We start from the raw sequence: 14,750 nt of genomic DNA on the forward strand, positions 1-14,750 counted from the left end.
TTAAGTACACAGGTTGGAAAAATCAGGCTGCCTGGGTTTGAATAACAATGTGATCACTTACCAAGCTTGAGCAAGTTGTTTAACCTCTTTGTACTCCAAATGGGTAAAAGAGAGAAAATAACAACATCTGCTTCTTAATATGAGAATATATGAGAACTATGAGAATATATGAGACAAAATTCAGGTAAGGTAGCATCTAGCATGTAGCTCAACACATTGGCTATTGTTATCAATATCCTGCTTTCTCTGGGACTCCACTCAAGGAAGCCAGAAACTTGAGTTATCTTCCTCTTCTTTCCTCTCCACTCATATCCACTAATCATTAATACTTGATTTTATCTCTTAAAGCTGTCTCAAGTCAGCCTTCACCATTCTCCATCCCACAATCTCACTACTCTGCCTTAGATCAGGTCTTCATCACTTGTCATTGGGAGGACTTGCTTGTGCCCTATTCAGTCTCCCTACCTCCAGTCAACACCTCCTTCAATCCTTCCATCCTCTATGACTACAGAGTTAGTTTCCTAAAATACAGATCTCATGTTACTTCCTCACATAATTTTGCAGTGCCCCCCCCCATTTCCTACTACAGAGTTTCTCAAAGTATGCACATCAGAATCACTCCTAAAGTTTGGAAGTTGTAGGTTCTGACACACTACTCCAAACCTACCCAATCAAGATCTCTGAGAGAGAACTAGATATCTACATTTTTCATTTGGGGGATTCAGATATTCATGAAGCCTTTCATAACCCATTTCCTACTTTTCTACCTCACCTTCTGCCATTATCCACTTGGTACTTTAACACCTCCAACACTACAGGGCAGTGTGTAGTTTCCCAAATCCACCAAGCTATTTTACATCACTCTGCTTTTACAAAGGCGGTTGTGGCTTTCTGAATGCTGTTCACCTTCTTGTCTCCCTGGCATACTCCTTTGCATCCTTTGAAGTCTTCTTCGCCATAACCTCCCTACTGACCAATCTTATTTTACTTCTTTACAGCACTATTTCTCAATCATTTGCTCATTATCATTTCCTAATCCAAGGAGCCTTTTTAGATAAGTTGTCTTAATTGACCACTCTATAAAATTTTAATATCACAGATATACTGCACATCATAAACCATGTAACATCTAAGTTTTTTGTTTTCCCCCACTCACAAGAATCAATTTTTGCTCTGGTGGCAGACACTACTCTCCAACCTGGTCTTCTCAATTTTCACTTTTGATTTCTTTGGTAAGTCTTTTCTGATTCTCTTCCTATCTTTTTGAACATTTCTTCTCCAGATTCCTTTGTAAGCCTATCTTCTTCTACTTGTCCTGTAAACACTGGCATTCCACAAGGCTCAGTATTTGTTTCGTTTTGTTTTTCTGTATTAAAGATGCCTCTCAGGTGATTTTTATCTATTTTCTTAGTTTTAATTACCACCTATCACGCTGTTGATGCCCAAATCTGTATTTTCAGTGAAGATAGCTATCCTGAGCTCTAGCATCTTGCTATTCCAAGTATGGTCCACAGATTGGCAGCATTTAGTATCATCTGAGAGCTTGTTAGAAATGCAGATTCCCAAGTTTCATCCCAGACCTCCTGAACCAGATCTGCATTTTATCAAGACCCCCAGGTATTTCATATGTACAATAGAGGCTCAAAATTACTGGGCTGGACCCTGTTACCAGCTCTCTAGGAGACATCTCTGATTACATGTTCCATAACCACATCAGCTCTCATCTCTTACTCTTCTTGGTTAATGGTAACAAAATTTACTCAGTCATCTACACAAGAAATCTAGATCACTCCTTCCTTATCATTTATATTAAATTGCTTATCATTCCTATCTCTTCTAGCTACTAAATGGCTCCTGAATTTATTTGCTCTTCTATGCTCATCACCACTGCTTTCACTTCCTTTTGGGTAGATTATTACAGTAAAGTCCTAATCAATTTCTCTATCAACATCCTCCCCCAACTCTCCACCAGTTTACCTGCTGACTTGCTAGAATCAGATCCCTAAAATGCAAATCTGATCATGTTACCTACTCCTGGATAAAGCTTTCTTCAGTGATTTTTCATTGTCCAAAGCCAGGGTTCTTAACCAGGGATCCATCCATCCAGACAAGGGCTTTAAGAGAGTCTTATACTTTCTGAAATTACAAGGAAAAATTTGTGTATGTGCACTTTTCTACACAGTAGACAGTATACATAGTTTTCATCAGATTTTCAGAGGGTCCATGACCAAAACAGGTCAAGAACCACTGATCTGAAGGATTAAGTTCAAACTATGTAGCTTGGCATATAAGGACCCTTTATACCTCTCCTACCTTTCTTACAGTCACTTACCTACAGGAGTTCCAGCTTTAATTACAGACTTGGAAGTTCCCTCAGCCTTCATGCATCTCTGTCCCTGCACATGCTGTTTCTGGAGTAACCCCAAAGTTACATACATAGCCAGTACATGGTGTGGCCTGGATTTGCACCTAAGTCTTATTTCAAAGTTCACAGTCATTTCACTCCACAGTGACTTGACATTTTACATTGTGGCCTAGTACACACAAATACATACACATACACTAGAACAAGTTTCATGAAATCCACCTTGGGATCAAAACATGCTGGCTGCAGCCCACTAAACTGACACAATGTTCTGTTAGTGAGCTGCAACTCTCAGTTAAAAAAACACTGCACTAGACTTTTGCTGATACAGAAAGTTCTTATTACTGAGAATTTATTGCCTTAGCCCCAGAAGTATCAAGGTTTTGAGGTTTCCTAGGGATACACAAGCTGTCATAGCATGAAGGCATTTGCTAATGAACTGACCACTTTTGTCAGTCTCCATTCAAACAACCTACTCGTTTAAACACTAGTACCTATCTCTATCCATCTGTTCAATCACTATGTTTTTTATGGATTGTCATATATATCAGTGAGCAATTCACTACAAATCTATCACAAAGTAAAATTACAAATCTTATAAAAATATGCAAGATATCATGAAGTTAACACACGAAACTGACAACCAGGATCTGTAGACCAGTTTACAGATGAAGAGGAGAAAAATAACTAAGGATACTGATTTTAAAAGTTGTTCAAAAGAGAGTGATTTGAATACCAAATGATTAAGGAGAAGCCCTCAGAAAAACTGGAAAAACCCTTGAACATTTTTGGCAAAATCAACCCTCTTAACGATTGTGCTGCAAAAATCTCACAGAAAGTCAAATGTACCATCTTGAAATGTTGCACACTTTTGTTTGAAAAATTAGGCCCAAACAAAAGCAATCAATCCTCAATGCATTCTTTGTTTGTTGTAAGAATTACATAGCATTCAATTCTATTAAGACACAAACGAATTTTAACAGTTTTTAATTATTCAAGTTAGTGTACTAATCAAGCCCTGCCCGCTCCATTATTTACTCTAAAATTTTAGTCCTCCTTTTATTTTTAAAATATAATTTATTGCAAATTTGTTTCCATACAACACCCAGTGCTCATCCCAACAAGTGCCCTCATCCCTGCCCATCACCCACTTTCCCCTCTCTCCCAACCCCCATCTACCCTTAGTTTGTTCTCAGTCCTTAAGAGTCTTTTATGGTTTGCCTCCCTCCTTCTCTGTAACTTTTTGTTTCCCCCCTTCCCCTCCCCCATGGTCTTCTGTTAAGTTTCTCAAGATCCACATATGAGTGAAAACATATGGTATCTGTCTTTCTCTGCCTGGTTTATTTCACTTAGCATAATACCCTCCAGTTCTATCCATGTTGCTGCAAATGGCCAGATTTCATTCTTTCTCATTGCCAAGTAGTATTCCATTATATATATAAACCACATCTTCTTTATCCATTTGTCAGTTGATGGTTTAGTCCCCCTTTTAAATGGGTTCACTAAGTGGCCTTCTGTCTGGTACCAAGTACCCTAGAGTAATAAGAACCTCCTGTATAACTCTTTGTTTCCTCATCATCTGGAATACAGCAGGAGCTTAATAAAAGTTTGTTAAATGAATAATTGCAATGGCCTTCTCCTCTCTAGTCTCAGTTCCCTCAGATCCAATCAGCACATTGCCACCCTCTCTAAAATTCTTCAGTAAATCCCCACTGGCCCGAGAAAAAAGTCCAACTCCTCAGCATAGCTTACAAAACCTTTACAGTCTGGTCTTGCTCTATTTGCCCTCACATTCTGGCCACATTGAACTACTTGCAATTCTCCAAATGCCCCATACTTTCCACTGCCCTGTTTTTATTGTTCCCTCTGCTTGGAAATCTCCATCCTTGCTGATGATAGGAAGGTAAACTCCTTCTCCTTCTTCTGTACACTCCACCACCCTGCACATAACTGGAGCATACACTGGTCATATTGTGTCTGTACTGTAACTGCTTCCCACCTTGTTCCAAGCAGTTTTTACTATAAAAAGTTCTGCTGATAAAATACACATTAGAGAAGATATAGGAAACAGAAAAAAGATACATGTATACGTGTGTATGTATGTATGTCTGTATCTATATATATCTATATCTTTCACAGTATCATCATCCTCACAAAGTCACCAGTATCATTTTGTTGTATTTCCTTCTAAGAAGAAAAAATGTTTTTTTCATAAGCATCTATTTTTTTACATGACTAATCAGAGTGAATGTACAACGTTATAGCTACCTGCCCTTTAAAAACAAAGCCAACATTATACAATATGCACTGTTTTTTAAAGTTGTATTTTATTTGAGAGGGAGGGAGGGAGGGAGAGAGGGAGGGAAAGAGAGAGAGGAGTGTGAGAGTGGGGCAGGAGCAGACAGAGAGGGAGAGAGAGAGAATCCCAAGCAGGCTCCACACGTCAGTGTAGAGCCCGACTTGAGGCTTGAACTCACCAACCGTGAGATCATGACCTAAGCCGAAGTCAGATGCTCAACTGACTGAGCCACCCAGGCACCCCAATATACACTTTTTTTGTTATACAGTCATCCTAACCACCATTTGTTAATGGTTACATAATAGCCCATCAAGTGGATATGTTACAGTATAAAACTTAACCATTCTGCTGTTGTTGGATATTCAGGTCTCCCTCCTCTTTTTTGGCTATAAGAGAGAAATGACCATCTTCATACACACAACTTTTCCATATTTTGGATTGGCTTATTTCCTTAGGTTAGATTACCAAGAGTTATAGATATATGAGGTAAAAAATCTTTCTTCCTTCAGCTCAAATCTGGGAGGAGAAAAATGTATACATGTATATACTATATTTCAATCTCTCTTCCCATAATTATCAGTGATGCTAAATATTTATTCATGTTTATTTACTATTTGTTTCCTCTTTTGTGAATTGTTCATGTCTTTTGTCCATTTATCTAAATTTTAGCGTTTTAAAAAATCAATTAGAAGGGCGCCTGTGTGGCTCGTCGGTTAAGCATCTGACACTTGGTTTCGGCTAAGCCATGACCTCATGGTTGGTGAGATTGAGCCCTATGTTGGGCTCTGCACTGACAGCGTGGAGCCTGCTTGGGATTTTCTTTCCTTTCTTTCTGCCCCTCCCCGACTCGTTCTTTCTCTCACTCTCCCTTTCTATCTCAAAAGCAAATAAATAAACTAAAAACAAAAAAAATCAATTAGAATAAAGAATTTAAACATCTGTAATATTTGCTGTAACTTTTTTTGCATCTTTTTATTTTGGTAATATTTTAGCTGCAAAAGTAATAAAATCTCTTTCCAGAAATTTTGCAAACTAAAGAAACACATTTTTAAAAATCATCAATAATTCTGCCACCCTAATTATTCCCACTGTTTTTTTAATATGTGTATGTTCTATAAAGTTGTAATTGCAGTGTGCATACAATTTTAAAACCTGATTTTTTATTAACACGTAAGTATTTTTCTGAAATGCTCTATAGTCTTCATAATCATCATTTAAAAAATAGCATAATATTCTATGGAGTAGATTCACCATTTCCTTATTACTACATATTCACATTATTTCTAATTTTTTTTGTTTCATAAGTAACACTGATAAAGGCTTCCATGCAAATAGTTTTTTTTTGTATATTTTGCATTATTTTTTCTGGAAATATTCTCAGTAGTAGGATTAAAGGACATTAGTCCTTATCCCTAAGGTAGATAAAGGGCATTAATACACATTAGCTACCAAATTACTTTAAGGGGCTGAAACACTATTACCAGTCAAATAAGTACCATCTTTTTCAATTCTGGCTTAAAGAGAGGCTACTTAGTTGTTTAAATTTGCATTTCTTTGATCAGTAGTGATGAGCATTGCCCCATGTTTTCCAGTTGTTCTTAAACACCTTTGTAAATTTTCTATTTGTGCTCTTTGCCCATACTTCTTATACATCATACTGTATAAGTGCCTTACTTAGAAAATATAAACCTGTCACATTCTGTCATATTTTTGTCAAATATGCCTTTTTAGTCTGTGTTTAAATCTTATTTTTTAAATGACCAAAAAACTTTTAAAAATTATTTTGGATTTAAAATTTTATATATCTAAATTTGTTGATCTTTTCCTTTGGGAATTTTTTTCTATTACTTCCTAAGCTTAGAAAATCTATTCCCCTTCAGAAGCCTGATAAATATCCATTCATTCTAGTTTTTTTAATTTGATTTTTTATATTTAACTCTTCAATCCAGCTGCCACTTCTTTTAGTTTATTACAGGAGATGAGGGTATAAATGCTACCAGCTGTCACAACATCATTTACTGAACAATCCTTTCCACTCCTATTCACTTGCAAAGCATCTTTTATAATAGACTGAATTCTTATATGTAAAAGTCTCTTTGGAGAGCATACCGTAATATCATCTGTCTAATCTTATACCAGTGGTACCATGTTTTCATTATTCTAGTTTTGTATGTTTAATATCTAATAGCATTAGTCCCTCATCATTCTTCTTTTGAAGAATTGTCTTTGAAAATCACTGTTTTTTAGTTTCTGAATGCAATTATTTGCTGTCTTACCTCTTAAGGTATCAATTTCTTGAGGGCAGGATTGGTTTTATTTCCTTACAATAGACTGCTAAGAATGATATTACTGGGTCCACAGGTATGAACATTTTCGCCACTCTTTTAAACACTTATTTCCAAAGCTTTCAAAAAGAGTGTACCAGTTTCACTGTAACCATACCAGAACAAGAATATTTTGAAGATTTGTTTTCAAAATTGGTCAGGGAAAAATATACCATGCTTCAATTTTTATATCTCTGCTTATTAGTGATGATAAGCATATGCTTGGCATATAGTAGGTGCTTAATCAGTGCATGCTGAATAAATAAATGGCATGTCTGAATCCATACAAGTATTTGGGGATGGAAAAGTTTAAACAAATATTGTGGTTATAATAGATAATGCTTGCTAGATGTAAGTTGGTGGGCTACATGCCTGTAGTCCATTTGCAGAGATGTTCCAGAGGTGCCAAGAACCCCCTAGAATTTGGACCAGAATTGGGGCAATCCCTAGAGACTCTCTGTAATTTCTATTCACCACAGTGTCTGTTTCCAGGTAGGATCATCTGAAAGCTGTCTGAAACAGTTAAGATAATACCCACCTACATGTAGCCCAGAAGCAGCCATGATTGGCTCTAGATTGAGTATGCTTCATTTCAAAGCAAAACAGTGACATGTGGCAGGTATCTGGGTATTCCACTAGAAACGGATCCAGGCCCTGAATTTAAATACATAAGATCTGGGGTGCCTGGGTGGCTCAGTCAGTTAAGCGTCCAACTTTCGCTCAGGTCATGATCTCACAGTTTGTGGGTTCAAGCCCTGTGCCAGGCTGTGTGCTGACAGCTCAGAGCTTGGAGCCTATTTCAGATTCTGGGTCTCCTTCTGTCTCTGCCCATACTCCGCTCATGCTCTGTCTCTGACTCTCAAAAATAAATATTAAAAAAATTCAAAAAATTATTAAAAACTCAATGTATAAGATCCTCCAGTGCCACATGCAGAAACTAGATCTAATTCACAGGATCAGGCATTTTCCATGAAACCACATTACTTTTCTTCCCAACTTGATAAGCACAAGAGGATTCGAATAGAGGTCGTTGGTTCAGAGAGGCTGGGTCCCCCCCCCCCCTGCCTTTCATGTGTGGTTTAAAGGAGGGTCATTTTTTTTTTGTCCTAGGAATCACTGTCTTTATTTTGAAAATTTTTAATAGAGCAAAAGCTAACAAAAGGTAAGCTGTTTCTCTTTGTTTTTAAGGCCATGTAAAACTCCTTATTAAACACTGGTTCTCTTAGCGCCATCACCTCAGTAGTAGATTCTAGTAGTAAATTTTCTCAAGGACTTCCTTGGTCACACAGAAAATCTGCCGATTTGATGAAATGAATTCCATACTAGTATCTTAACCTTCATCTGCTGAGGTTGTACTCAAAGTTTTATTCTGAAAACCAAAGTGCCATTTTCTCTGGACTCCAGAGCACGAAGGAGTATCAAAGTCATGGCCAACAGTATGCACCTGAGAACAGCTGTTTCAGAAGCCCTTTCTCCTTAGAGTGACACTGAACTCTCTCAGTTGGTTGCCACTATCCCTAGAGATGGTAGCATGAGCTTCCTTCTTGATTCTTCAGCATTTTGTTTTTAATCTATTCTCATTAATTTTCCACCTGTTTGAAAATCCGTTTGCCACTTCTTTCAGAACTAGTTCTAAAATTCACCTCTTCCAAGACTTCCATGATTAATTTCTCCATACTGCTAAATCTCTTCAGCTCATACATATATTCAGTGGGTAAAAAATTGATATTGCTCCCTAATTATTCTAATTTTGTTAGTGTTTCTAGAGCATAAGTCCCTTGAAGTGAGGGGAATTTCCAAAAAGCTGGAAAGAAATGTAGAGATTGTCTAGTTATATCCTTTGCCCTGCCCATTTTCCTGATGGAAAAACTGAGGCTTAGAGAGGTTAATCTTTCCAGGTCAGTTAGCCAAGTTTGTAGAAAAACTAGGCATAGAGGTCAGGTATCCTGCCTTTCAATGGTGTGGTTTCCATTATATTGTCCTATCTTCTTCTATTTCACTTGTATCTCTTCAGGATGCCTGGTAAAGTGCTATATGCATACACAAGTCTCCCAATAAATGCTGATACAATAAGCACAAGAGTTTACATAACTGAGAAACTGACTCAAGGAAAGAGGCAGAAAGCAGAAAGGTCATTTTCTTACTTCTTTGCATGATGCCACCCTCCGGACCAGTTAATTGCTACTTTGCACATTCCATCAATCAGGCATTGGGCAGCTGTGATTGTAGCCCCTCCTACAGCTGCTGCGTAGTCAAATATCCCTTCAGTGGCTGGACAGTCATAACCTTTGGGCAAACATCAGAAGAGTTTGTTAAAAGATGAATTGGAGAAAGAGGAGGTGTGATACTGTGGTTTATATAATAAGAAATATTTATACATGATCTTCATTTCCATTTCTGACACAGAGCTCCTAAAACTGTTGGAATTTCCTGAACAATGAGAGCAATAAAGGTGTCTTTGTGATACTAATGAGGTGACCTGTGGATCACACCTAAGGATGGAGGTTGGTAGCCAGTGGAGCAAATCAGGTGATTGAAGGTTGGAACTACCAGTCCTATCCCCTGACCTCCTGAGAGAGGAAGGGGCTGGAGATTGAGTTCAATCACCAATTGGTCAATGATCTAATCAGTCATGCCTATGTAACGGAGCCTCCTAAAACCCAAAAGGAGGGCTGGGAGAGCTTCTGGTTTGGTGAACACGTGGACATGTGGGGAGACTGGTATGCCTGGAGAGTGCATGGAAGCTCCACATCCTCTCATCATACCTTGCCCTATGCATCTCTTCCATCTGGCCATTCTGAGTTATACATATCCTTTTGTAAGCAACTAGTAATCTAGTGATTAAATGGGTTCCCTGAGTTCTGTGCACTGCTCTAGAAAATTAAACCCAAAGAGGGGATTGTGGGGACGTCTGATTTATGGCCAGTCAGAAGCACAGGTAACAACCTGGGCTTGTGATTGGTATCTGAAGAGTAGAGCAGTGTTGTGGTACTGAGTCCTTAACCTGTGGGATCTGATGCTATCTCCAGGCAGATAGTGTCAGAGTTGAATTGTAGGACACCCAGCTAGTGTCCTGAGCATTGAGTGGGGGTGTAGGAGGAAGGTCCCACCTCCACACATTCGAAGTGGGTCTGGAACTCTATTAGGAGGAATAGCTTGAGATGTGACAACAACATATCTTACCAAAAAGCTCCTGTGGTAACATCAGCTTCCAAATGAGAAGCAAACATCTCCAATGTTGGGGAAATAATTTTTTTAAAGCATTGGACCTAGAAAGGCTAAATCTTCAAGATTAGCTAGTCACACCCTACAGATGGAGAAACAGAGTCTTGAGAGGTGATATAGCTTATCTTGGTCATACAGAGCCAGGTCTGGGACCCAGGTCCCTTGACTCACTACTCACTATCTCCCAGACCAGAGTTCTACTAAACCATGCTATTTCTCTAGACTATCCCATTGGCCACCTACAGTTTAAAAAAATACAGCTGTTTAATGTGAAATAGGGTTGAAAACTTATCCAGAACATAAACATGTACTCAAGTTTTAACAGCCAGACCCAATGTGGGCACTGCTATTGGGCCTAAGCAACTAAAAGATTTTCCTCCATCTAATCCGTCATTTGGTTTTGCTCAACTCATATGGTTTGCTTTTTAAGTGAGATACGTGTTTAAGCTAAGAGATTAATATTGTGGTTAACACATTAGTTTTTAATTAAAAAATAAAGACTTTCATGCAAGTTGTAAAATAAGTAGTTACAATTTATAGGTGGAGGTTGTCTACCTCCCATCACTGCCCAGTAATGACTTTACCTAGCCCGTATTCTACGGAGTCTGGATGATCGTCATCTCCTTCTTGGCTGACCTTCTGGAGATGCTGCAGATAGGCATCAGTGTGGAAGGTGGCCATCTCCTCCATGGAGGCTACTTTGGGCTTAACTACCCTAATAATAACAGAGAACAAAGAGAGGTGAGTGAGTCAGAACCAGAGTATGCCAGAAACTGGAAGCAGGAGCCAGCAGTCTGAGCAGAAAATACAACTCCCAGCTCCCAGTTCCAGTGGGCTGAAATAATAAACATGTTCTCTTCCTTTACTGATGTAGTCTTCACTTCCTCACATCTCTGTAATGATTCCACTAAGGGGTGAGAGGACAGATCTCCTTGAGTTCACAGGTAGTAAAAAAAAAAAAGCGAGTGATTATATTTAAGTGAAATAATCAGATATTGGAGAAACTTCACTCTGTGAGTTACAACTTCCATGACAAACTAGTAGGCAGAGATCTTTGCACTTGAATTAGTTCCTAATTGGGACATATAATCCTTTCAGCTATAGTTTTACTTTAGAAAATTTTTAAGTTTATTTATTTATTTTGAGAGAGCGAGCAAGAGAACAGGAGAGGGGCAGAGAGAGATGGAGAGAGAGAATCCCAAGCAGACTCTGTACTGTCAGCACAGAGCCTGACTTGGGGCTCAATTCCATGAACTGTGAGATCATGACCTTAGCCGAAACCAAGAGTCAGACACTTAACTGACTGAGCCACCCAGTTGCCCCTAATTTTACTTTAATAGGCAACTTTATTATCATGAATTTTGAATTTGGAGTTGAGAACTGAGCACCTCTTCTTAACTCTGTACTTATCAGCTCCATAACCTCAGGCAAATTGACTTCTGTAGTTCAGTTTCCTCACCTGTAAAGTGGGGAGATCTTATGGGACTTAATGTGAAAATGAAATGGTAACATATGGAAATGCTTTGTGGATGACTATCATTATTGTTAATACTAACAGATAACAAATAGGCAACTCAAAACATAAAAGTTCCTATATTTGGTCCCTCATATCCACCTCTGAGAGGAAGAAGAGAAGGGACTTTGCTCAGAAGCTCTCACAGGAAGTGACAAATAGAAGCGACTCAGAATACAGGGTGGTGTTAAGCTAACAACCGGACTTACCACCTTTAACTTGTCTGCCTATTCCCCATTTCTTTTCCTGACTCTGCCACTGCCCCTTAAAGTGTAGTCTATGGACCAGTGGTGGCGGCGGCGGCAGCGGCAGCGGCAGCAGCAGCACCTAGGAGCCTGTCAGACAGGCAGAACTTCAGCCTTCAGCGCCACCTTAGATCTATAGAATCGGAATTTAACAAGGTGATTCATATGTACATTCAAGTTGGAAAAGCGATGGCCTACACCACAGGGAGGCAGTAGTGGTTTTTTTTTTTTTTTTTTGTTTGCTGAATGGGAACTCAGCCATGGGTTTTTCATGAATTAATATGACTGTATAGGCTAGTACTGTCACCAAGCAGGCCAGAAGAATCCTGTAGCTCAGTCTCAACGATTAAGTATATATAGTAGCGCCTGGGTGGCTCAGTTGATTAAGGGTGCAACTTCGGCTCGGGTCATGATCTCATGGTTTAAGCTCTGCATCAGGCTCACAGATGTCAGCACGGAGCCCACTTTGGATCCTCTCTCTCTGTCTCTGCCCCTCCCCCACATGCTGTCTCTCAAAAATAAATAAATATCAAAAAATTTCCATATACATGGCCAAGATACAAGGACTCTTGCTTCTCCTTCAAGAAAATGACAAACCTGTGCATTAAAATAAAAATGTTACAGTTTTTTGGACCATGTTTTCCTGCCCTAAGGTTTCTAGTGCCCTTCCTCTTATCTAACAAACACTTACAGAAAGCCTCTCTGCTTAATAGCAAGTGAATGGGACAGTTCTGCTTTGCATCGATTTCTTGTTTGTCTTAAAATATTCTTTATGTTTATTTTATTTAATTTGAGAGAGAGAGAGAGCGTGCACACATGGAAGGGGCAGAAAGAGAGAGAAAGAGAGAGAATCCCAAGCATGCTCCACACTGTCAGCATGGAGCCTGATGTGACACTCGAACTCACGAACAGTGAGATCATGACCTGAGTGGAAATCAAGAGTTGGATGCTTAAACCACCCATGTGCCCATAAAGTAATTTTTGGACAAGTTAAGTAACTGTGATGGAAGGCATATAGTTCTCACGTCTACCAAACATATGGGCTAAAAAAAAAAAAAAAAAAAAAAAAGGTACTCAGTAAATGATTTTGTTAATAACAAGGATAAAATTTGAAAGCCTATTACACTACCTTCTGGGGGAATAAATGAAGTATACTACACAAGTCAGAGTAGACACTCACCTATTTGGCGAGACAATATCATAAATAATCCTACAAGTGACAGGGCTAAAATATCCATTCTTATAATGATGAACAGCAAGTTCATTCTTTTTTTTAAAGCAACACTTAAGTGTGTGCTGAGTTCTGGTTTGGTTGTAGTTTTGCTTTGGTCTTGACTTGTCTCCAGGCTTAATTGTAAAAGTTAGGTGATGGTGATGGGGTGTCTAAAAGTCTTAAGTTGAACACACCCCCTCAGATTTGGCTTAGAAATAAACACATAGAAATCTCAGAACATGTCACAGGTGAATAAAATTTCTTTTCCATCAGATGGGTTTTACTACCCTAAGGTACTCACCTTGAAATCTCCACAGGGCACCTATCCCTAAATTACTTTCCCTTCCAGTAATAGAATCTTATTTCTAATGGGTCTTAACTGCTTTACGTACTTTTTTCAAGTTTTCTTAATGCTTCAAGAGCTTTCACTAGGTTACAGGCAGATTACAAACACTGAATTGCAAAAAACTTTGAAAGAAAGGACTATTCTCTTCCTAATTAGGTCCACTGTGAAGTAGGATACTAAGGAGCACTTAGCTTCAGGGCTTGGTTCAAGAAAGACAACTTACCTCATTTGCTTATGCAGTGCATATGCTTCAATCAAAGAATGTACCATACTGGCCTAGAAGCATCAACAAAAAAGAAAAAAAAAGGCAGAAAAACGTCTCTTCAATGTTTATTTCAGAGAAATACCATCGACTTCATCATCCTGAACAAAGAAAGTAACTTTTAACTCCCCTCGCTTCTTTTTACTTACCAGTTGCAATGCACTTTAGACAAAATAGATACAAAGTATATAAATAGCTAAGGAGAAAGCCACCGGGCCTCACGGAGGTGCTGGAACGTTTCTCTTGCAGCGTCTTCTCCACTTCAGGGATCCCTTGTAGTGGAGCCACCATCCCCTAGTACCATCCCCTCCCCCGCACCCCTACCCCCTCCGGTGCGTTGGACGCCCCGACGATAAATGCGGCGCTCTCAGAAACTGTAAGGGAACACTTCCTCCATAGCCTAGCACACCTGCCCAAATTTCTGCTGAAGATTTCCCCCAGCCCGGAATCCTCTCAGCTTCCTAATGCTGTCCGGTCCAACAGCCCCCACCCCCACCCTAAAAGCCCACGGTCTTTTATCCCCACCTCTCTTACCCGTTTGGGGACTTTGGCCAGGGAGTCGCACATGCTGACATACTCGGGACTGTAGATGTACACTGGAGGCAGCGACTGCCCACTGTCCGCCGGTTCCTCCGGCTCCTCCATCTTCCAATTCCAGCCGTTCCGGAGCCACCTTCTGGATCCGGCTTTTTTCAGACTCAGCCCGGGCTCCTGTTCCTGCTCCTCTGAACGGCCGCAGCGGTGCTCCCTGGTCAACATTCCCTCCTATTCTCGTTATTGCCAGAGACACTGTCCCAGCTCCCCAACCAATTGAAAGAATACATGGGCCCTCCCAGGCCAGAAGCCCTTCATTTAGTGACGACGGTACAAAAACGAGAGGTCGGCAAATATAAAAGCCCAAATAACTGCCAATTAGGATCGATAATTTATGGGACAAATAAGCACGGTCAAAACTAAC

The 14,750-nt window shown here is 39.5% G+C and overlaps 1 protein-coding gene across 6 annotated transcripts in view; it reads right to left on the reverse strand.

Moving 5' to 3' along the window:
• HDAC8 (histone deacetylase 8) overlaps positions 1–14,750 on the reverse strand; it is a 225,721-nt gene extending 210,971 nt beyond the window's left edge. For 3 of the 6 annotated variants that reach the window (XM_032592033.1, XM_032592032.1, XM_032592035.1), the window contains exons 1-4: positions 14,327–14,750; positions 13,754–13,806; positions 10,798–10,928; positions 9,133–9,274 (exon numbers count right to left, since the gene is read on the reverse strand). In XM_032592033.1, coding sequence (XP_032447924.1) covers positions 9,133–9,274; positions 10,798–10,928; positions 13,754–13,806; positions 14,327–14,551 — 551 coding nt within the window. In that variant the 5' untranslated portion in view covers positions 14,552–14,750. Of the gene's footprint in view, positions 1–2,028; positions 2,137–9,132; positions 9,275–10,797; positions 10,929–13,753; positions 13,807–14,326 lie in introns of all 6 variants that reach the window. The other 3 variants (XM_032592031.1, XM_032592030.1, XM_032592034.1) reach the window with 3 other exon arrangements.

The sequence above is a fragment of the Lynx canadensis genome, chromosome X (assembly GCF_007474595.2).
Source record: "Lynx canadensis isolate LIC74 chromosome X, mLynCan4.pri.v2, whole genome shotgun sequence".
NCBI lineage: Eukaryota > Metazoa > Chordata > Mammalia > Carnivora > Felidae > Lynx > Lynx canadensis.